This window comes from Megalopta genalis, chromosome 4 (assembly GCF_051020955.1).
Source record: "Megalopta genalis isolate 19385.01 chromosome 4, iyMegGena1_principal, whole genome shotgun sequence".
In the NCBI taxonomy this organism is placed as follows: Eukaryota; Metazoa; Arthropoda; class Insecta; order Hymenoptera; family Halictidae; genus Megalopta; species Megalopta genalis.
In genome coordinates, this window is record NC_135016.1 from 12237292 (window position 1) to 12260279 (window position 22988).

The following is a 22988-nucleotide window of genomic DNA, read 5'->3' on the forward strand; positions in this document are numbered from 1 at the left end:
TAAATCTAAAAAAAAAACGTGGTAAATTAAGAAGAAAATATAAACTAAATTATAAACTGTACCAATCATATCAAGTTATATTTTCAACGAGAAAATTCGTCGAACGAGTGTTAATAGCAAATTTAACGCAATATACTCGATTCTTGCTAACATAAGAAACATAAATTCGTTTACGGCGGTAACAAACGAGTACGACTCGCGAATGGTAATGGGGTTCTAGAGTCCCAAGAAGAACACGCTCGTGTTACAAAACGCACGTTGTGTAATTGTTCTATTTTTATACCATCTCTGTGCTCATTGTATTCTCTATTCTCCATTTATACGAATTTTAGTTCGGCTTCCGCCGGTAGACGGCGAAGTCGATTTCGACGCCTTTGGGGAAAGCCGTACACAATATGCCTCTGCCCATAGATAATGGGATCGCGCATTCGTTGAATTACGGGAATGAAAATGCAATGAAAATATTCAAGAACTCTTTTACTTTGTTCATTGTTCACATCTTCCTTCGCTTTCGCTGGTAATTCACAATTACAAAAGCAGGACGCTAGTTATTTTACGAAGCTGGCTATCGTTTATGTACACTTAATAAGATTGAAGCGTAACATTTCTGCGGGATCGATGTTCACAATAATAAAAAAAAAAAGAACAGTGTTGCGATTAGTTCGGAGTCGGTCGTCGCGACACCGGCACGACAAGGGGCTTACGATCGACTATTTTTTTATCGTTTAAATAAAGGCCTCCAGTGTTCACCCTGTGATCAAATACGCAACTATGTTTATTTTTGATGACTGGTCATTGTCGCAAAACGATCGCGATCGATGATCGAGGGGGGCGGGGGGGGGGGGGGGGGGGGGAGTGGGCTCGATCGATTTCCGGCAACGTAAGAAAAGAACTGTTAGGGGTGTTTGTAAGCTATTTCGACCGTTTCACGCGCATGTCGCGCGTGCAACAGAACATGAGGATCATGTTGATGTAGAAATGCACCAGCAACAACATGAGTATCGCGTGCCATCACTTTTTCTTCGCATCTTTCAGTCCCGCGCCGGCGTTAAACTTGAAGAAGATTATGTCACCGTCGTCGACCACGTAATTGCGTCCTTGCTGCCTGTATCTGCCAGCAGCCTGTCGCAAAACGGACAAAATCGAATTATCGGATGCAAATACAACTAATCGCAGCTCATCGTTACCTTCACTGCGGTTTCGGAGCCTTCGTTCTTGAAGTCGTCGTACTTCATTACCTCGGCCATGATGAAACCTTTCTCGAAGTCGGTGTGAATTCTGCCTGCCGCCTGCGGAGCCTTCGTGCCTTTCTGTAAAATGAAACAGGGCTGGTTTAGTAGAGAACCACAACGAATCTTCGACTATTCAGTATTCTCTGATTCGATCACCTGAATCGTCCACGCCTTGACCTCGTCGTGTCCCGCCGTGAAGAAGTATTGCAACTGCAACGCCTTGTATCCTTGGACGATGATTTTGTCGAGCGCGCTGAAAGCAGTTCGTGCAGTGAAAACTGTGCGCGACACTGGCGATTAGATAAGAAAGCTGCTAAATAGAGCGCGCGATTTCCGATCGCGTGGAAGGAGCAAAAAGCGAGACGCATCTGCGATTTCTATAATTGTAAGAAAGTTGTAAAACATCGGCGAATCAGGTATTCGCCGGCGCGGCGTATTCGGAGGGAAAAAGTGAATCCCTCGTTGATGGAAGGGGTAGCCGAAATTGGAAGAGAGGAAGAGAGAGAGAGAGAGAGAGAGAGAGAGAGAGAGAGAGAGAGAGAGAGAGAGAGAGAGAGCAGGATTGTGGAATATGATTGTCTCGAACCGAATATCGTCTAATGACAGGGTACAGGAAGGGAAGCCATCCTGTTCCGTAGCCCCTGCCAGATTTCGAGACTTCAGAGAATACACATAAAGCTGAACGACTTAATACCGCAATTTTATCACTCGAACTCCGTCTGAGACCTACTTCGGCGCCCAAGTTCATCTGCGGTCTCGAAATAAACTCGCGGTATCCAGGAATCTGCCGTTTGTCCCCTGTGATTACCGAATGAGCCTGCGTTGCGCGATCATTTCGTGGGATCTAGAGAATTTGCCGAGACGCTTTGATTTGCGGCTAGTCATTGGGCCGCACGATTTAATATTTCCTACGTTAGCGTTACGATCAAACGGTCATCTTGGAAATTGCTTTTACTTTCGAGGTATCTCTTTCGGCCGATCCACACGATCCACCAAGATCCACGCGATCCTAGATGACTCGTCGCTTGTGAACTCGATTGCGATCGCAGGGTCGCGCTCATTTTTTTCCGATGGGGTAGTGGATTTTTGCTACTAGGGTAGTGGAGCCGGTTACTGTGGGGTGACCAATAATTTAATCTGTTTCCGGGCATAATGAACTTTATATTTATCGAATAAGACATATTACATTTTTCAGTATTTTATTTTGCTTATTTTTTTAGATCGAACGAGACGTGTTAAATTTGTTTATCTTTTTTAGTTTGATTATTTCTGAATCAAATAAATAAGACATGCCAAAGTTCTTTATTCTTTTATGTGGTTTATTTTTGAGTCGAATAAGGCATATTAATCTTTTTTATTCTTCTATTCCGTTCATTTTCTAATCGAATAAGACGTATTCAATTTTTTCATTCTTTTATGTTGTTTACTTTTAAATAAAAAAAAACATTTAATATATCTTGTTCGATAAATATGAAGACAATTATGTCCGAAAACGAACCAAAGACACAGCAAATGGTGACACAATAACCCACAATAACCGATACCACTGTCCTACTGAATCATTCACACATATTACATTTTTTAATTAAAAGAAGAACAAAATAAAAGAATGAAGAAGTTAATGTGTCTCATTCGATTGAAGAACAAAACAAAAATGAGCAAAGTAAGAGAAAAGAAGATTTAATATATGTCTTATTCGTTAAATATAAGGTAGAAAGGCACAGACGAAAGGGCACAGTAACCGGCTCCACTACCCTATGCCACTACGCAACCGTGAACCGGTTGATCCACGCTGCCCTGGCCTACTCATCCCCGAGTTTGGCCGATGTGCCCGGGAGGGTAGGAGAGGGCTTTTTATGCAATTTCACAAGAATTTGAATAGCCGTTCGTAAAAATATAATGCGCCACGGCAAAGATGCCGCAGTTTTTATTGGTCGCCCTGTACGAAACCGGGCCCGCGTCTAGACGCTCGGGCCACCGATCCCTCCATTATTATTACCGTTAGTAGATAACTCGGTGCATAGTTAAATGTGGGAACCGGACTTCCTCGGGGTTAGGGGGTCTTTTCCTTCCAACCTTTTGCGGTCAGCGTTCCATAATTAGCCGCGAAACACGTCCGTGCCTCCGCTATTTTCGACTAGAACGCGCTGCCAGTGCTTACATTTGCAAGTATAACCACGGTCGTTCGCGAATTTTAAGGGCTGCTTGAAATAATAGACTGTCATACGCACCTAGTAGCCTTCTGCTCTTCCACGTACTTCGCGCGCTCCGCCTCGTCCATATCGACGAGTTTGTTCTCGAAAGCACCGCTGAAAGGGATCAGAATAGCTCCGGGATCGTTTTTGTCGACCCACTCCTTTATCTTGATTAGCCTGACGAGATGATTCCGATTAGATTAGAGATCGAAACGAACTGGATTCAAATTACGCGTGTACGCTTGTTATAATCCGTGCACGGTAAATTCTCCCCTATAATTGACGCTCAGAAAAATCGACGATTCGGGAAGAGGAAATACGATTATCAATCGATTATCAACAACTGGAAAAACGAGCCGCAAGGTTCGAATAATCGTATCTCCTCTTCCCAAATTGTCCACTTTTTGTGCACAATCTGAGCATCAATTAGGGAGAATTTAGTGTACTTTTTTGTACAAGTATGTTGAAATGTTTATGATACGTTAATTGCTGTACATATCTTCTCTGTATTTTCTTTATACAATTTTATTTTATCTGTGCAACAAAATATCCGAATGTCAGATTTTTCTGAAACTAATTCGTAAAGACTTTGTACAAGTAAGAAGAAATGTTTATGATACGTTAATTGCTGTACATATTTTTTCTGTATTTTCTTTACACAATTTTATCTGCATTTTCTTTGTATGATTATTTGTGCAACAAAATATCCGAATACCAGATTTTTCTGAAACTAATTCGTAAAGACTTTGTACAAGTAAGAAGAAATGTTTATGATACGTTAATTGCTGTATATATTTTCTCTGTATTTTCTTCATACAATTTTATCTGCATTTTCTTTGTATGATTATGTGTGCAATAAAATATCCGAATATCAGATTTTTCAGAAACTAATTCGTAAAGACTTTGTACAAGTATGTTGAAATGTTTATGATACGTTAACTGTTGTATATATTTTCTCTATATTTTCTTTATACAATTTTATCAGCATTTTCTTTGTATGTTTATCTGTGCAACAAAATATCCGAATATCAGATTTTTCTGAAACTAATTCGTAAAGACTTTGTACAAGTATGTTGAAATGTTTATGATACGTTAACTGTTGTATATATTTTCTCTATATTTTCTTTATACAATTTTATCTGCATTTTCTTTGTATGATTATGTGTGCAATAAAATATCCGAATGTCAGATTTTTCTTAAACTAATTTGTAAAGACTTCTGTTCAACCTGGTTGATATTGTTTGATAAAGCTTCAGAAAAAAATTGTACAAATTTTCGAAAACGTGATAATTAGAACATTGAAAAAGAAGTATAAATTAAGACATAAAACTGTTTTTTATTCAAATGATTAGAAAACAATGCTTTCTCAATTGTAGCAAAAGACTGATGTATTTTCCGGTTAAAAACGATTCCTTTTTGCTATTACAACATTTCATGGATAATAAACTGCAATACAACGAAGCACACGGATTAAAACATCGTTATTTGCTAAATACATTGTTACTAAACTGCGGATAATTATGCAAAATAAAAATTGTCTTCATTAATTACAAGATGCAGGAGCTATATAGACATTTACGTATTTCTTTTCTTTTCATTTAATAAGTATTTTCTGTTTATGAGTCGACAATAGTACAGTAATACTTTGAAATGATTTAAACGTTTCTGCTATTTTGCATTTCGTCCACAAATTTCTATCAAAAATAAGTGAAATCCGCAGTCTATTAACAGCGCGTACGTACCATTTGTTCTTCTTGCGGATGTAGTCTTTCTCGGAGAGGTTCACCAAATAAATAACCGGTTTCGATGTGAGGAATAAATATTTGTTCAGTACTTCGATCTACAATAGAGAGAGAGAGAGAAAGAGAGAGAGAGAGAGGCAAAACCTTTAATCGACTCGTGCTAAACGGCAAAAATGAAAGCGATCGAACGTTATCGACGTACATCGGTGGCGCTCCAATCGGCGAACCTGATGTGCTTCTTTTCGTCCACCATGACGCACTTCACTTTCAGCAGCGTGTCCTGCGAAAAAATGATATTTCAGAGTCTCCGCCGGGCCGTTCGTGCGTGACTTTGTGCTTTTTCCAAACAGGTTCGCTATGCAAATCCACTTTAATCTCGACGGTCCCGGCAGACCGGCGCGACGCGACGTTCCGCTCGGTATTTAGCCGCACGAGTGCGCGCGGTTGAGTGGAATGATTCCGTGATCGAGCCGTGATTAGAGGACCGCCGATTCGCGGATCGTCGCTCCATTAGTTTCGGCAGAAAAGACGGAGGAGTTGGCCCCGAGTTCTCGAAAAGTTTTAGCAAATTGCGAAGTCTGGAACGAGGGAGGATCGGAAATTGCCGTAGGTCGATCCACGGAAAGAGGGTAATTCGATTGATTCGTTCTAGGAAGCAGAGTGTGTGTGTGCACCTCCTCTCTTAATTCCCCCGGCCCGCTTTCGTTCCCGCTGCTCTCGCTCTCTTAGTTAGTCGCATTTACGCGAAACTTCTTTCGCGCCTAGCTGCACTTTTCTTCTTTTTCTTTTCTTTTATTTTTTGTCTTGCAATCGGTTGGTATCGATCGTTGGTACGCTCGCGAGAAAGCGGAGGAAGGTTTACTCACGTATTCGGGCTTCAGTTTCTTGTCGTTTCCCCGGACCACGAGTTTCTCCAACTTCTCGAGGTGACCGTTCAGAAACTCGATGTCCTTCAGCCGCAACTCCTCGCTGATAATCTCAAGATCTCGGACGGGGTTGACATCGCCTTCCACGTGGGTGACGTCGTCGTCGTCGAACGCTCCTGCGGTGCAATTTCGACGAAAGTTGTTAGAGCCGCAGCTTTCACGAACATTGGAAACTCGTGCGCCGAGTTTCACGAGGTCCCGAGTCTCGTTTCAGATTATATTATTTGTATTCGTTTGTTAACAGGCGTGTTGCTTTATGTACAACTGTGGTGGCGCAGCGATATATAGGATATACGTACATTAACGCTGGATTTGACGAGCACTAAAAAATATATATTAATAATTGAAAAAATATATATGTATTTTAATTATTAATATATATATTTTAGTGCACGTTATATATAATATATAATTTATAAAATATATATATATTTTTTAATTATTAATATATATATATTTTAGTGCACGTTATATGTAATATATAATTTATAAAAGCAATAATAAGACATTTATTCTGATTTTTAGCGAGCGTTAATGTAATATTTGCCATGAGTATCTCATTAATTGAATAAATAACACATAAATGTATCTTTACTTTCTGAATAATCGTAAATTAAAAAATTAATGACCCGTTATTTCGACGGATTGCGTAAACATAGTGTTGAACACTGAGGACATTCCAGTTTTATACAATAAAGTAAGATGTATAATTAATATTATACATCTTATGGGATTGATACTCTTTGTTGTACCATTTTCATCTCCGTCATGATGATTAGAAGTTTTTTGATGGGAATGATATCTTAGAAGAAAATTTTTTTTTTATATTCATTGTGTGTGCCTATATTTCCTTGAATACTTAAATATTGTGGAGAGAAGAACAGAATTTTATTCCAACTTAAAAGAACGAAATAACATTCGTACTTAACAAGTTCGTGCTAGAAATCTCCATTACGAGTTATACTCGTTAAAGTACGATGAAGTAGCTGTTGCAATTTCTTTGATAATCGCGTAAGTTACTATGATTATATTATATATGTTTGATTTTTTGTATATTTTGTTTAAATGTAGCATTTATAAAACATATAACCTAGCAGTTAGCTTATAACGAGTATACTTGTCGCGAAGAAATGGCAACATTTTGTATCATGACGAGTATAATCATCGAAAACTAGTTCTCATGAAATCTATCGGGACCTAAAAAGTTGCTAACGTGTATAGTGCTTTATGACCATGAACAGACTGTATCTATTCAGATCCCCTCCGCCGTTTTTATTATTTACACTATCAAAATGAAATATTTATTTCACGCTTCAGCCGTGGATTATCGAAATAAAATATTTTATTTACTGAAACTTTGTGTTAATTTTGTTTCCTACTTGAAGTACTATGTTATCTGAATAGTGGACAACGTGTTATTTAACTCTTTGCACTCGAAGCCGAATTAACGCAAAATTTAAAATAGCTTTCCCGACCCACGGTTTTACCATTTTATACGACCTAGTGCATTTTATGCACATAAAATTGAATATTGTGAGCTATGCAACAGTTACGGCTTTCAACGGCTCTTCAAATACAAACAAATTTGATCAAAAAAATTATTTTGAGACGCGACATAACAATGCTCGAAGCTATTTCAACTGTAAATCTAAAATAATTTTTCTGGCTTGTAGTATTTTTATTTTACACGAGAAAGTGCATTTTATGCATATGAAATTAACTCTTGTGACTCGTACACAACGGTAACGCTCTTAACAATCTTTTTAAATCTAAGCTTTGCTAATGTAAAAATTACTTTAGAACGTGACATCGTAAATTTTAATGGTGCCTCAGAGTCACCAATCGAGTGCAAAGGGTTAATCCCGCCTCGGAGTCGCCACTCAAGTGCAAAGGGTTAAAATAATAATTAAAAAATATAAAAATTATAATATATATATAATTATATAATATAAAATATAAAAATTATAATATATGTAATTATATAATATAAAATATAATTATATAATATAAAATATAATTATATAATATATATATAAATTATAAAATAATTCAAATGTTTCCTCTATAAATATTACCCAGTTCTGGTAAAGACCGAACCGAAACCCCGTCAACGAACTCGTCCACGAAAACTTACGACACAGATGAAAGATTCCGTCGCAGGCGTTGATGTGCGAGAGGAAGCTGTTCCCGAGGCCCTGTCCTTCGGCGGCGCCTTTGACGAGTCCGGCGATGTCCACCACGTTCAAGAAGGCCGGCACCTTGCTGAAAGCGACAGCGAGAGAAGTTGCAGAGCGGTCGGATATCGACGGCGAGAGCAGCGGGAGCGGAATCGTGAATCGTAACTCGCAGCGTTGCACGCGCGTCTGAGGATCGGAAAGGAGGGTGTCGCGGTGACAACGAGCTGTATTTAAATGCTAATGCGAGTAGCCTCATTAAACAATTAGCCTTTGAAGAGAGGCGTCGGTGAAATGAACGAGAAGGGGAATTCCGCGTCGGAGCGGCTTTCATTAGGGCTCGTTGAATCATCCGACACGTGCCGGTAGTTGGACCGTGCGATGTCGTTGGCAAGAGTGTTCCAGCCGGGGCTGAAGAGACGCTCTTTGATCTGCGCCGGTCTCGCATTTTAATCTCTTTGAATTCGCGGACTCCCGACTGTACACCGAGCACGTGTCGCTAAGCAAACGCAACTTTTATCGGGCCGCTCGCTCGATACTTATCGTCTCCTCCCCGCCTGTATGTTTTTCTCGGTTCCATTGGCCTGCTTCCGATCATCGCGGCGCGTTTCAATTCGCAGTCTCTCTCTCTCTCCGCTCTCCGTGACTCCGCCGCTGCTTTGTACATTCAATCTCATCGTGTCAACCAGCCGGCGTGATGACGCTTGGCACGGTAAACAGGGCTTTCGCCGGTGTCGGTGGTTACCCGCGCCGTTGTACACCGCAGCACGTACAGAGGTTTCCACGTGTTTCAATGAAACGGCCATTATCGTTGCCGACCAACCTCGGACACGCGTACCGGATTTTAATTAACTGCCGCTAAATCTGCCGATATATATCTGTAACGCTTGTTTTCTCCCTCCCTCGCTCCCCCTTCTCGCCAAAGATCGAGTCGGTAAGCTGAAAAATTGGAACGTTCGTCGATCACGGACGCTGCGAAACGAGCGCGCGGAAAACGACAATGTAAAGTCGGCCGACGTTCAACATGGACTTCGTGTCGCGTAGACGAATTTAGCCGAATCTGCATTGCAGATCACGTACCGTTTTCTCTCGGTGCCCCGCGCCGCGCCCCGCCGCCGCGGCCCTGTCCCTTGCTCCGCGAAAATAAAAGCGAAGAAGTATGGAAATGTCAAATAGTTATTCCAACTGGTTTCCCATCGCGAGGGTGCATTTGCGGATAGACGCGCGCGTCGCCGTGCTAGTTCGTTCGGCGATACGCCGCCGCCGTTCCTGAAATATTCCTGAAATACGCACGTATCCGCCTCGGGTACTCACCTGGCCGGTTTGAAGTACTCGCAGAGATAATCGAACCTCGCGTCGGGCACGGGCACGCGACGTGCTGGAAAACAAGGGGATCCGAGTTAGACAAGGCGCGAGCGAACCGTTTATTTGGCTACGAATCGATCGTCGAATTGCGGTACAACGAATCTTAAAGACTCCGGGACTCATGCGTCGTCGTCGTCGTCGAGAGGCATGTGCTGCGTCGGCGATGTGCGACGGAACGTGATGGTGTACGAGGACCGCGGATGGAAATGGGACAGTATGGACACCTGTTTACTCATTCGGAACCCGGCCCGAGTAATGTCGTCGTCGGCGGATACCATGTCCGAGTAGACCGGCACCGTGACGAACGGGTTCAGCTTCCTCTTCATGTTGCGAGTCGCAGCTTTGATCGCCTTGTACAGAATCCGCAGCCTGTCGTCGGCCTCCTGGTAAAGCTTTACATCGTTCGAACTAGGATTACGAGTCTTCAGGTCGATCCCGATGAACACGGCGGCGGTCGCCGCGGCCGACAATCCCGGCAGCTTCGGTCTGATCACGGTGATCTGGTTCACCACCTGGACTATCTTCCTCGCGACAGTTTGCTCGAGGAAGCCGAGCACCGGCAGGTCCTTGACGTTGATCGCTGGCAGCGTGCGACGGAACTTGATGTCGACGCTCGCGTACCTCGCGGAATACGTGAGAAATTTGTCGCGGCACTCCTCCGCGCAGAACAGGTACAGTTGATCCTTGTAGAGGGCTGCTATGGTCGGCTTTCCGGGGACGAGTTTCCGAGCCGGGAGATTGTCCGCGTAGCTAACTAGGCAGTAGCCGTCGACTCGCAGGCGTCTCGTCCAACAGAAGTGTTCCACGTCGACGGTTTCCGTGAGAATGCGAGCCCGATCCTTCGGCAGGCTCGCCGTGCTCGCAGGCGGCAGATACTTGAGCGGATTCGCCGCGAAGTCGGCTAAGTGTTCCCCGCAGACCCAGTAGAAGCGTCCTCGAAGCTGAACCATTCCCCGGCGATCGGGCACGAGCCCCGAGCTCTTCGTGGCCCCGTCGCGGAGCAAACAGCCGGGGCAATACGCCTCGAACTCGCTCTGCCGTGCCTTGAACTCGTACGGCGACACGCTCATGAACTCCAAGCTGTGGCACTTGTCGTAATCGCTCTCGCGGAAGTACGACCGGATCCGAGCGTACCTGAGACACGTTTCCTCGTCGGCCCTCGTCCACACGTGCCACGTGCTCCTCGTTGCGTCGAGCTCGACCACGTTCTGAGTGTACCTCTTCAGCCACTCGCGGAAGCCCGCCCGATCGATGTCCCAGTTCGCGTACCGATGCTTCAGAAACTCCCCGGAGAAGTTCGGGAATTTCTGCGGAGGTTCTTGGACCCGGCTCGCCAGGCATTGCAAACAGAACTCGAGATTCGCGACGAGATCGAGGGTCAGGAGAGGCTGGATGCCTAGCAGCGCTAGCTTCTCGAACTCGTCGCGGCTCGACGGGAACCCGTCGAAGACGAGGCCCTGAGCGGCCGTCAGCGGATCGATCGAGCAGATCTCGACGGCGCGGACCACGGATTCCATCGGGACGCGGCGACCCTCGCGGAGATGGGACTCCGCGATCTGCGCGGACTCTGTCCAGGGCAAGTGATTCGGCAGGTGTCGCAGAGCCGCGCCCCGAGTCACCACCTTGACGCCGTACTTCTCCGCGAATCGACGAGCGAGACTCGTCTTCCCGCACTTCGGCGGCCCGATGATGGCGAGCCGAAAGGGGATAACGGGCGCGCAGGAGTCCTGCTCGATGTACTTGCAAGGATTCTTGAGGAAAGCGGATCGAGCGTCCTCCCCGACTAGGAAGTAAACGAACTGTCGATGGATCACAGGGAAGACTTCCTGGCGAGCCTCCGACGGCAGGAACATCTGCAGAGGTGTTTTCTTCAGGTACAACTGCACCGGACACCATCGGCCGAAGGAGCTTAGGAAAAAGTAGCCGCACTCGAGAAGCATCTCCGCGGTTTCGAGGTCGATCGCGTACGGCCTTTTCAAGGCGGTAAGGTCCCGGGTCGTGTAAGGTTTGAGAGCGATCATCGCTCGCAGCAGGACGGTGTCGAAGCTGCCTTCGCTGTTGAGCTTCATGTACGGTATCGATTCGTCCCTCAGCGCTTCTCGCGTGGCTTGTAACAGCCGCGTGTCGTTCGCGTACGCCTCCTCGAAGTCTTGCTCCATTCGCAGCCTAGCTGCCACGTAGTCCTCCCAATCGGCGAACAGCACGGGCTCGGGATTGTCCTCCTTCCAAATCTCCAGCAATTCCTGCCTCTTGTTTCGTATCGTTTCGGAATCGATGTCCGTGATGTCATCGTCGTCGTCGTCGTCGTCGTCGTCGTCCTCGTCGAGCCTTCGGGTTTGCTTGCTGCGGGATTCCGCGTCGCTGTCAGAATCGGAGAGACCTAACGAGTGCCAAGAAGCCGCTTCTTCTCCTCCGCGCAGCAGCATGATCGCGCGGCTCAGCCTCTTCTTGGTCCACGCGTCCTTCTCTTTCTCGTAGCGGTCCACTTCGTCCATGTAGCGCTGCTGCTCGAGATGCTTCTCCTTGTCCTGCGTGGTCATCCACAACTTCGCCATCTCCATCATCGTCCTATGGCGCGCCGTCGCCTTGCCGCATTCGAGTTCTATTATCACGTCGGGCACCGCGTAATGCTCGAACGCCGTCTCGACGTCCTGCGGACAACTCGGGAATTGCTCCATCACGACGCCCTCCGCGCCGTACAATCCCTTGAAATATTTTAACAAGCATTCCCTGAGCATGAACTTGGGCAACGCGCTACCCGATCGCGAGTAACGTCGCACGAACGTGTGCAACGTGGCGCGATCGGTGACGTACCTCGCGTCGTCAAGCTCTTCCGGCAGCTCGACCTCCTCCTCGAGACGATCTCGGATCGACACCGTGATGCTTCTGTGCTGAAGCGGCGGTATCCCGCTCTCGATCATGTACCTGTTGAAGCTGTCGAACTGATCGACGTACGCTAGACCGTACTCCCGAGCGATCGCTTTTGCTAAATTGGTTTTCCCGCTGCCCAGCGGGCCGATCACGCTGATTCGAAGCGGCGGTATCGCGAGCAGCGGCCTTTCGAACGGCAACGACAACGCTTCGGGATCCTTTATGAACTCTTCGAGAGCCGACCCGCTGGACAGCCGATAGATCTTGTTCGCGAAAACCGCGCTGTAGTCATCCTTGCCTTTCCAGAACACGTTGTGCTTGACGAGTGCCACGGGACAGTACTGGTCCGTGTCACCGAGACGAGGATTGCTCTCCAACGTCGTTCCACGCTCTTCCTCCCCCAATTCTTCCTCCTCGCCCACGTTCTCCGTGTCGTCCGACATGGCCACGTACTCCGCGAGGTCTCTCTCCCTCTCCCGCTCGTCCTCGCTCATCACTCTCGCTTTATCCTTGTAACGATCTCTGATAGCGTCGATCACGAACGCGGAGACGTTCTTGATCTCGCCGAGATTGCAGGTAATCAGGTTTCTGCACGAGCCCGCTATCGTTTCCCGGATCTCTTCCCAGTCTAGCTCGAACTGCCGCACGTGTTTCAGATACTCTGCCAGGCCGTCGGTCTCTTCCTCCTCGTCGTCGTCGTCGTAGCTCGCGCGCTCCTCTTCATATTCCTTCTCGCGAATATTCTTCCACTTGGACAGCAGGTACTCGTACGGGTCCTCGTCGTACAACAAAACAGCGTCCTCGAACGCGACATTCGAGCCTTCGGTGGTCGTCTTCCAAGTATCGACGTCGGGGTACATGCCATCGACGACGTATCCGCCGTCGCGCCACACCCCGACGTCAATTTCCTTCTGGGGTATGCTCAATATCCGATCCGCGAGGGAATTGGGCCTGTCCAGCTCGAAGTCCGAATCGAAGAAGACGTCGGAATCGCTGTCGGATTTGCCCGGATTAACCACGACGCCTCCGAACGTCTCAGCTAGAACCTTGCAGAGGGACGATCTCCCGGAGAGTCTCGGCCCGAATACCGCGATCTTGCACGTGGGTTGCGGAGCGAAAGGGCACACGAAGGTCCTCGGGTTCTCGAGGAACAGGCCGGCCGCCTCGTCTGAAGAGAGAAAGAAGATTTTGTTCATGAATCTGACCGCGAACTTCGGCGAGCCTTCCGTTGTCCTTCCTCTGGCCAATTCGACCGGGCAGAGGAAGTTCCAAGTCGACAGAAGCCAGGGATAGAGCGGCGAGACGGTGTCCCTGTTCGCCAAGTACGGGAAGGCCTCTTCGTTCGGTCTGTCCTCGAACTCGTCGACGGGCACCGGGCTTTCGCCGCCGAATCTCATCGCCGCGAGGTCCAGGAATCTCTTCGCGAGGATCACTCTGGGAACTGGCAGCGTGCGCAATCGGGACATCACCGTTCGGAACATCTGCGACACCGAGCCGCGGCCGTCCAGCCGAATCACGTTCTCCGGCTTGTGTAGCAAGACCCATTTGTCGATGGCGGGCATCGCGAAGCGTTTGTACGTCTCGCGCTGTGCCTCGACGTTCGATCTTCTGTCAGAGATTCGTTTCAATAAGTATTTCTTCCGCTTCGCGTCCGAAACGCGTTCCTTGTCCACCAGGCCCCGATAGAGCTCCAGCGAAACGTTCGCGTCGGCGAGGGACGCTTCGGCGTCTTTCTCGATCATCGACACGCTCGCGTCCACCGTCCGACCGGTCGCTGCGTCCATGCGGAAATGTCCTCGCTTCCTGACGAAGTCCTCGTCGGGGCAAACGGCGTAGATGATTACCGTCGGCTTCAAACGCCAGGACGCGAACATGTCGTCGATCTGATTGGGAATGAATCGCTCGTATCCGGGCCTCGTCGCGCACCCTTCGGTCTCGGGAGGATCGCGAACGCAACTCGTCGATTCGTCTCGCTTTTCGTTGCTCGTGTCGCATGTTCCTCCGAAAGCAGGTCCATAGCGCTGCAGAAACTTCTCGCCGAGCTTGCGTTCGTTTTCGGGCGGGTAAGTTCGAGGATAAGGGAGCACCTTGTTCGAGATCAACGGCAGACCTTCTACCACGTAGCCTCTGTGAAACGTCGCCCTCTCGTTGATCGCGCTCTCGACCAGATTGCCGATGATATCGGAGCCGAGACACTCGCCGGCCTTCAAGATCTCCGAAATCAGTTTCCCCTTTTCCGACGCCAGCTCGATCTCGCGCTCCACGAGCTGCACCGGCGAGATCAGCACGCACTTCCAAGAGTCGGCCAACATGGCTGCCAGCCTCGCGGTGTTTAAATCGGGTTTCCCGAAAATAACGAAGCACGTCGGCCCGGTCCGGAGGTATTTCGTTCTGGCGTCCGTCTCGCGGTAAGGGTCGCGGCTCGCGTAGGGGTGCGCCGGAGGCTCGAAATGCGGCTCCACGTTCCCGTATCTACGGGACTCGCGTTTCCCCTTGAATCTGGTGAGCGGATTCGCGTCCTCGTGGAACGCGTAATACGAGACCGCCTTCGGGTAGACGCATCGATGGGGCTCGGGCCAAGGGTGCTCGTAGTCGTCGCGGGGCCGCCCTTTGATGTAAGGGAGGAAGCTCTTCTTTACGATGAAACTCGCGTCCGCGCGAAACTTGCATTTTTCACGGGGCTTTCTTTCTTGTCGGGTAACTTTGTCGCACATCGCCGATTATGCTGCCACGTCTTTCCGTCGCGGTAACGTTCATTTTGAGGTTCGTTGCCGCACGCTTCGTAACGCGATTCCAAACAAATGACACAGGACTGAAATTAGCAGTGAACGTAGATACTTATTTTCATTCGGATCGATGGTGCAGAACGGGAAATTCTCCGCCGCCGCCTGGCTTTTCGTCAGCACGTTGAAGAACGTCGATTTCCCGACGTTCGGGATACCGACTATGCCAACTTTCAGGTTGGTACCCACGCGGCCGATCAGCGGTTTCCTTTCAGGTTCCTCCGGTTTCTTTGGCGCCATTCTGAGGGAACGCAGAGAACGCGGTCGTTACGAGATCTATCGCGACGTCGACTATCGATGATTAGTAATTTCTTAATTTAATAATTTTTCTATAATGTTTTATTAATCTTTCTTTTGTATTCTGATTTTAGCTATGCCTGATAATCCTCCATTTATCGTATTTTTTCTGTGTTTTATATATTTATTAGTATAATTAGTACAATAATATTATACAGTATTATATAATAATATTATATAGTTAGTATAATTAGTATATAATATTATATATATTAATTATATAACTAATTGTATTATATATTATAATTATATAATAATTAGTATAATTTACTAGTATATATTTATTATATATATTATACTATTTCTTATTTTTTCTTCTTACTTTTTGTACTGTATTATTATATTATATATATATTTTATTTTTATTGCATTCGTATGTGTTGGCTATACAAAATCACTTTTTCTACTTCTCTTTCTTGCAACAAAGGATTTTTTACCCATGTGTATGAATAAAATTGTTAGTATTATTATTATCATCATCAGAGTTGTGGCTTATGAGATAATTAAACGAAAATTACTCAAATGCTCAGCCACTCAATTACCCTGTAAATTCTCTCCAATTGTCCCTCAGCTTGTAAACAAAGATGGACAATTTGGGAAGAGAGGTTACGATTATTCGAGCCTCGCAGCTTGATGAGAATCGGCGATTATAAAATAATAATAATAATCGGCGATCGAATAATCGTATCTCCCTTTCCCAAATTGTCCATTTTTGTTTACAAGCTGAGAGATAATTGAAGAGAATTTACTGTAACTCTTTGAGAACGAATGTCGACGTGTTGTCGAATTTATTCCAGAAGTTGCAAGCGTGTCATTCAATTCTGTGCACAAAGAAAAATTGGGATATATCGTTCATTGTCTCTCTCTCTCTCTCTCTCTCTCTCTCTCTCTCTGTCTCTCTCTCTCTCACCGTCGTTTAAATCTTTGATCACAAAATTTAGTTTTCTGAGAAAAATATTATTAACACTCTAAAAATGTCCTGGATCCGCAAAGGATTAAAAGAAATGAACTGCAGAAAATGTCCTCGCTTGCAGAATCTGAGAAAACGTGTTATGTGAACTATTGATTTATTCTGATCCTAAGCCTGAGATCTTTGAAACCAAAATATTACAACAATATCCGAACGATGTCCTTATTTAAAGAACCTAAAAAATCCTTTATCAAATAACCAGATGACCAATGATCTAAAAATCAATTCTATTAAAAAGTATCACTTGTATCGCTAAAATTAAATCAAATTGAACGTGCTACTTTATAAAAATGCCAACACTAAATATATAACGATAATAAAAGCTATCTCAAGGGTATAATTAAAAATCTGAACTCCGTCCTTAAATAAATTCATGATCATTATTTCACCCGGTTACTAGTACCAATGATCGTCCGACCAGTCCCCGTTCGTCTTTTTCTCGCGGACTATAGCGCGCGTCGCGAAGAATCGTACGCGACGCGAATTTCATTGACCAAGAAGAAGAGGGGGCATGGCCGGCGAAGTTGAGAATATCAGTTTGCACGGATAGAAATGAAAATGATGCAACGCGGAATGACCACGCCCTCGGCTCCTCCAACCCTTGGAATTCTCGAGTGGAGTCGAACATGGTTGCGTATGCACGTAAACACTGCCCCCGGGTTCGGTTCGAATCGAGTCAAGCCGAGTCAAGTCGAGCTGAGTCGAGTCGAGTCGAGTCGAGTCGACTCGAGTCGAGTCGATTTGCGTCGAGTCCCGAGAGTTCAGTCGGCTTCCCGAGCATCGAGAGTCGCTTTCGAGCGCTCGGGGTGACTAATTATATTAATGCGGACGGCACATCAAGCGATTGCTGTATTTACCGCGAGATTACCCCCCCTTCACCGCCCCGTGCCCGTTCCCGAACGTACAACGCAACGGGGCCCGCGCCATATCAAAGGACGAAGCAGGTACGAGAACGCCCGCGGGAGGCGCAGGGGGCGAACGAAAGCTCGGCGAACGCGAACTCGGGACAGAGAGGGAACCAGGGGGTACCAGAGGGAACCAGAGGGTACCGGAGGAGAGTTGCGAGGGAGGAGAAACACGCCGGGCAAGGGGACCGACGATTACTGGGCACCAAAGCCGCGAATCACCGGCATCACGCCGGGAATCTGCAACCGCGCCTCAGGCCGCCAATCCGCCACCGACTTCGCGGTTCCTTTTCCTCCCTGCCTCCTCTTTTGGCTCCTCCACCCTGTCCTCCAGCATCCCTCTCTCGTTCTATCCGAAAACTATCGAGCCTTCGAAACGGTCCGACGCGAAACCGCGGCGCTTCTCGAAAAAAATTTGCAAATTACGATAATGGAGGAGAACCGAACAGCCCTCCGCGACGCTGCTCGAGGATCGCCGCGGCTTTGGCGCCACGCTCTCCTCCCCCTTTTCCCGGCCCCGTTTCGTTGCGTCTGCCCCGAATCAATTTTTCGCCTCTGGTCGCAACGTTTCGCAACCGCCCGATAGACCCGGCACTTTCACCCGGTTATCCGAATACCCACGAGACAACCGGGTGGAGAAAAAACACCCTGGCATCTGAAGGCACGGCCGACTACCCGGGTGTTTCGTGAGACAGGCGAGTAGCTGAGGAACCTCGTAAATAAGGTAGATGAAATAAGTGGCAACGAGAACTGTTTTACTATTTCGACGACGATTATTAATTCCTTTTATTTATGGTTAGACTGAGGATTTTATGCAATTTATGACAAAAATCAGTAAACCGACGCTATTGTAAAAATTATTATATTAATTATATTATATTAATTTAATATAATAATTTTTTAATATAATGATTTAATATAATAATATATATTATGATAATTATAAAATTATTATATTAATTATATTATATTAATTTAATATAATATTTTCTTAATATAATAATTTAATGCAATAATATAATAATATTATATTAATTATAAAGTTATTATATTAATTATATCTCATTGAAATTATTCAAAAGGGAAATAAATTTCTATGCAGTTCCCGCTTCTTGCAACGGATGCACAATATATTTACTTTGCACAAAGATGCACATCCACTGAATGTGAATGTTATTCGCGTCTTTTGAATCGAAATAAAATTTTACTCTACCATTATCAATATTTAAACGTCGAAGTAAAGGTTAACGTTTAATTAATATAAAATTTCTTTCGATTGCAGGAATTTATTTGGTAAAAGGAAAAACTGATCAACGTAACTATGAAAGAGATTGCAGTGAAAAGGGTTACAGTCCGTCAAGTCCCACTGAATTGTCCTCCTGTTAAAATGAGACGTAAATGTGCACATTATAATTAATAAAAGGCTGCGACATTTCGCGGCCATTCGCGAAGCAAGGTCACATAGTTCGAATAACCATGCAAAATATAAAGCTTTCAAAAGGATGCTCTAGTAAAAATTATAATGTTCTATGATTTGTTATGTGAAGTAAAGTGTTCACATGGAAGCATTAATTAAGGGAGAACGGATGAACAGCATTAAAAAATTATTTTTTCTCATACCTTTTCATTAGATTAGATTCTTTTCACTTGTTATTTAATTCAGTTTAATTTAATAATAATAATAAAATATAATTGTAATGACAACAATAATACATTTATATACAATTGATTATTAGATCATTGATCAACCGGTTCTTTGACAAATTGAAGGAAATCGTCAGGATATTATTCTAATCTTTTAGATTTAAGAATTTCATGCTTGACAAATATCAATCAGAAGAAATCAAAAATCGACGAAACACGTTTTCCAGGTTCTGCAAGCAAGAACATTGCCTGCAATTGAATTCTTTGTGGACGTATATCGACATATTGGTGATGTCAAGGCTACACATTCTATTCCAGAACTTGCAAGAATTTAGTTTGATTACGTACGAAACAAAAGATCAGGACAAATTGTTCACTTTTTTCCCATTACTTATGTTACTCCCATTACTTCCCATTACGTATGTTTCCCATACTCTGTGATACATAATCTTGTTTCACGAGAAAAATCGTCTCCTGACAATTTAAAAAATCCTCCCAATATCTCATAAGTCACAGCTCTAATTAAAAATACATTTATCTAATTCTACAAATTTTTCAATTTTCAATCAAAATTTTTCAAATTTGTATTATAGGCTCAGATAAAAATTTTAAAAAATGTTTCGCCATTCCAAGTAATCGATGTTCTTAAAACATCTTTTATAGACATCGTGTAATGGACTAATCCCTTTATAATTCCAACAAAAATATTTAGATCGCTTGACCCGATTGTTAAAAAGTTATTCCGTTTTAGAAGGTGTATTCGCGTTAATCGGTTACGTGAAAATATTGTGTACACTTACACATTAGCGGTCTTCAAAATCTGTAATTTCGCACACGAATTCAAACAAATCCTGTTTCAGACGTATCTTTCGACGGCATATATTTTGAGAAAATGCGATAAAATAAAATTCAATTGTTTGAAAGTTCTTAACCAGAATACCACTTTAATACTTGATTGCCGGAGTGAGTCCATTTGATTCATTTACGATTATATTGCTATGTATATAGAAAAACTGAAATAATTTGTTTGAAACTTAAATAATATTTGTTAAAACGTATGTTGGTTTTCAATAGAATTATGACCACCATATGTTTTAAATAACCATCACATGTTTAAAAAAAAAAGCATTTAAGTTTTTCCCTATATATTGGGTTGACAACTAAGTAATTGCCGATTTGTTCAATGAAATAAAAATTTTTTTTTACTTGGAACGAAGTTTAATCTGTAATGTATTTTCCATTTTGTTCGATGACCTTTTGCCATCTCTCTGACAACTTGAAAATTCCACGCTCGTAGAAAGTCTGATCCTTTTCGGCCAAAAACTGAGTTAAGTGAGATTTTACAGCGCCATCATCATTAAAAGTTTTACCACGAAGGGAGTTGTCCAGGGATCGAAATAAGTGGTAATCCGATGGCGCGAGATCAGGGCTATATGGTGGGTGTAACATCAATTCCCAACCAATATCCATCAATTTTTGCCGAATGGACAAAGACGTGTGCAGCATTGTCCTGCTGGAAAATGACACCTTTACGATTGACCAATTCTAGTCGCTTTTCCTTGACCGCTGCATTCAATTTGTCCAGTTGCTAACATTCGCGGATAATAAAAAATAACATAATAATAATAATAATTTTATAATATAACATTTACGGATATCATAAAAATGGGAGTGAGAGACATCTATAACTGAAATCGGCAATTACTTAGTTGCCAACCCAATATATAGCAATAAAATCGTAAATGATTCAAATTGACTCGCTCCGACAATCTAGTGTTAACCCTTTGCACTCGAAGCCATTTCAACTGTAAATCTAAAATAATTTTTCTAATTTACAGTATTTCCATTTTATATACGACAAAGTGATTCATACAACAGCGTTATACTGTATTTATAATACAGTATAACAGATAACAGTATAATATATATATAATATATATTATATATTATTATATATTATATATATTATATATTATTATATATTATTATATATTATATATTATATATTATATATATTATAACAGTATAACAGATAATATAAAAATAATTTTAGAACGTGATATAAAATTTTAGTGGTGCCCCAAGAGTCGCCACTCGAGTGCAAAGGGTTAAGTCAGCGCGCGCCTCAAACGCGCCGACAAGCCGTTGGACTTCGAAAGACCCGCGCCGGCTTTAGTGTCGCATTCCATCGATTGGAGGCGCTCCGGGCACCGCCTGGCTGTTGCACGGTGCTGCCTCGCAGCTCTCGGTTCAGAAACCATGCGAGATGCACACTGTACCCTTAACCTTACTTTGCCGAGGGAATCGAGGACCGAAACGAGTTAGAGAACTTTAACAATCGGTGATTTCTCGCCGGTCGAGCGCAGGGAAACGGGGCCGAATGGTCGCCGTCGTCTCCGCGGCCGCGCGCCTACGTATCCGCGCTGATCAGGCCTCCTACCGTTTCCCCCATGCATGCGCGTTACCTGCTTTGCAGTATTCGCTGTTCTGTCTCTAACAATGCTGCGCCGCGGTGTTTGCTCGATGTAGGAGCGCGTGGGCAATGAAATTACAATGAAATACCTTGTATCTCGCTGGTAGTTTCACGAAGTAAATATCGTTGCACAGCGCGTGGCACGGAGAGGAACACAGCACCACACAGTAGTGTCGTCGCACGTTCAACCGGCTCTCCGGTTCTCAAACAGGCAACTGCATTATCCGCGGAGAATCAATTTCGCGAAGTTTCGCTGCACAGTCGGCTGGAAACCCGTTTCCTTTTGGTCCAACTGGCGATTTTTCTCGAGCTCGATATGTTTAAACGGATATTTTTGTTACAACGATAACCCTTTGAGGCTCCGAAATGTACAATATTATTCGTTTCGAATGATTCCGTGATGAGACGTTCCGCAGGGAAAATCATAAAGCTCGAAGCACGTATTAGGTGGTCGAGTACGAAATGCATAGATTTTATAGTAAAATTATGGAGTAAAGTATGCAGTTCATATTTAACGATCTAATAAAGTGTGCACAGTGTGCTGGAAGCGTTTGGTCGGCCAAAATGTTCGCGGTTCTTTGACCGATGTGAAAGGAAAGATTTTTGTTTTATTACTTAATCCAGTTTTAAGGATCTTTTAATGCGTACACACAAGTAGCATAAAATGTACGGCAATTCAAACTTTCTGGGGAGTCTTGAGAATACTATAAAGAGTTAAAAGCGACACCAGCTTCGCGTATACAATGATTTTATCAAATAGACGCGAATAATATTTCGATGCCTGAGCAAGCAGTCGCTCTGAAATCTTGAATAACTTAGTCGAATACATATATCTTCATTGTCTTATTCACTGCAACAGATTAGATAAAGATTAGATATCGGTCGCGTCGCAATAGACTCTTTTCGATCACCTTAGTGTTTAATCGAATATATAATAATAAATATAATAATAATAATAGTGAAACATTTCTTATAGCGAACGAACTTATTCACTAATTCACACTAATTCTGCGTGTATTTCGCTTATAGTGGAAATATAAATTGTGTATGTTGAAGTTAGTTATATGTTTTTACTTATTATGTTATTATAGTTGTCTAGTTATAGTCTCAATTATATATAGTTACACATATTCACGTATATATATATATATATGTATATTTTATTATATTATACATATAATATATATACTGTGTTGAAAAATGCAGATGTATTTTTATCTTTTTATAAAATATTTCTAGGAGAAATACACTTCATTATTGTAGCATTATAATAAAAAGCATACGAAGTTTAAATAAATCTAGTCCTGGCACTGTTGTAAATATATCTGTTTATAAAATTTTTCTAGAAGAAATTTTTAAGTATACTTCTTTATTAAAGCAAATATTATAATATAAAGCATACAAAGTTTAA

At 43.8% G+C, this 22988-nt stretch overlaps 2 protein-coding genes across 2 annotated transcripts; both read right to left on the reverse strand.

Moving 5' to 3' along the window:
- Positions 1–462: 462 nt before the first annotated feature.
- Positions 463–21824, reverse strand: LOC117223299 (obg-like ATPase 1). Its single transcript, XM_033475511.2, has 11 exons — positions 21667–21824; positions 15348–15529; positions 9584–9644; positions 8230–8357; positions 6036–6211; positions 5372–5449; positions 5170–5267; positions 3464–3604; positions 1389–1485; positions 1188–1310; positions 463–1122 (listed from the first exon to the last, which is right to left on the reverse strand). The coding sequence occupies exons 2-11, from the start codon at positions 15526–15528 to the stop codon at positions 1012–1014; spliced, it is 1194 nt and encodes a 397-aa protein (XP_033331402.1). The 5' UTR covers position 15529; positions 21667–21824; the 3' UTR covers positions 463–1011.
- LOC143259401 (adenylate kinase 9-like) lies at positions 9651–15341 on the reverse strand. Its single transcript, XM_076521318.1, has one exon. The coding sequence runs from the start codon at positions 15217–15219 to the stop codon at positions 9754–9756; it is 5466 nt and encodes a 1821-aa protein (XP_076377433.1). The 5' UTR covers positions 15220–15341; the 3' UTR covers positions 9651–9753.
- Positions 21825–22988: the final 1164 nt, after the last annotated feature.

Bases quoted from the DNA above. Each gene is read 5' to 3' on its own strand.
- LOC143259401 (XM_076521318.1), bottom strand. From the start codon at position 15,219: ATGTGCGACAAAGTTACCCGACAAGAAAGAAAGCCCCGTGAAAAATGC.
- LOC117223299 (XM_033475511.2), bottom strand. From the start codon at position 15,528: ATGGCGCCAAAGAAACCGGAGGAACCTGAAAGGAAACCGCTGATCGGC. The intron at 8,358-9,583 runs GTGAGTACCCGA...TGTCGCTTTCAG, and splicing joins GAGTACTTCAAACCGGCCAG to CAAGGTGCCGGCCTTCTTGA. The intron at 6,212-8,229 runs GTAAGTTTTCGT...ATTGCACCGCAG, and splicing joins CGGAATCTTTCATCTGTGTC to GAGCGTTCGACGACGACGAC.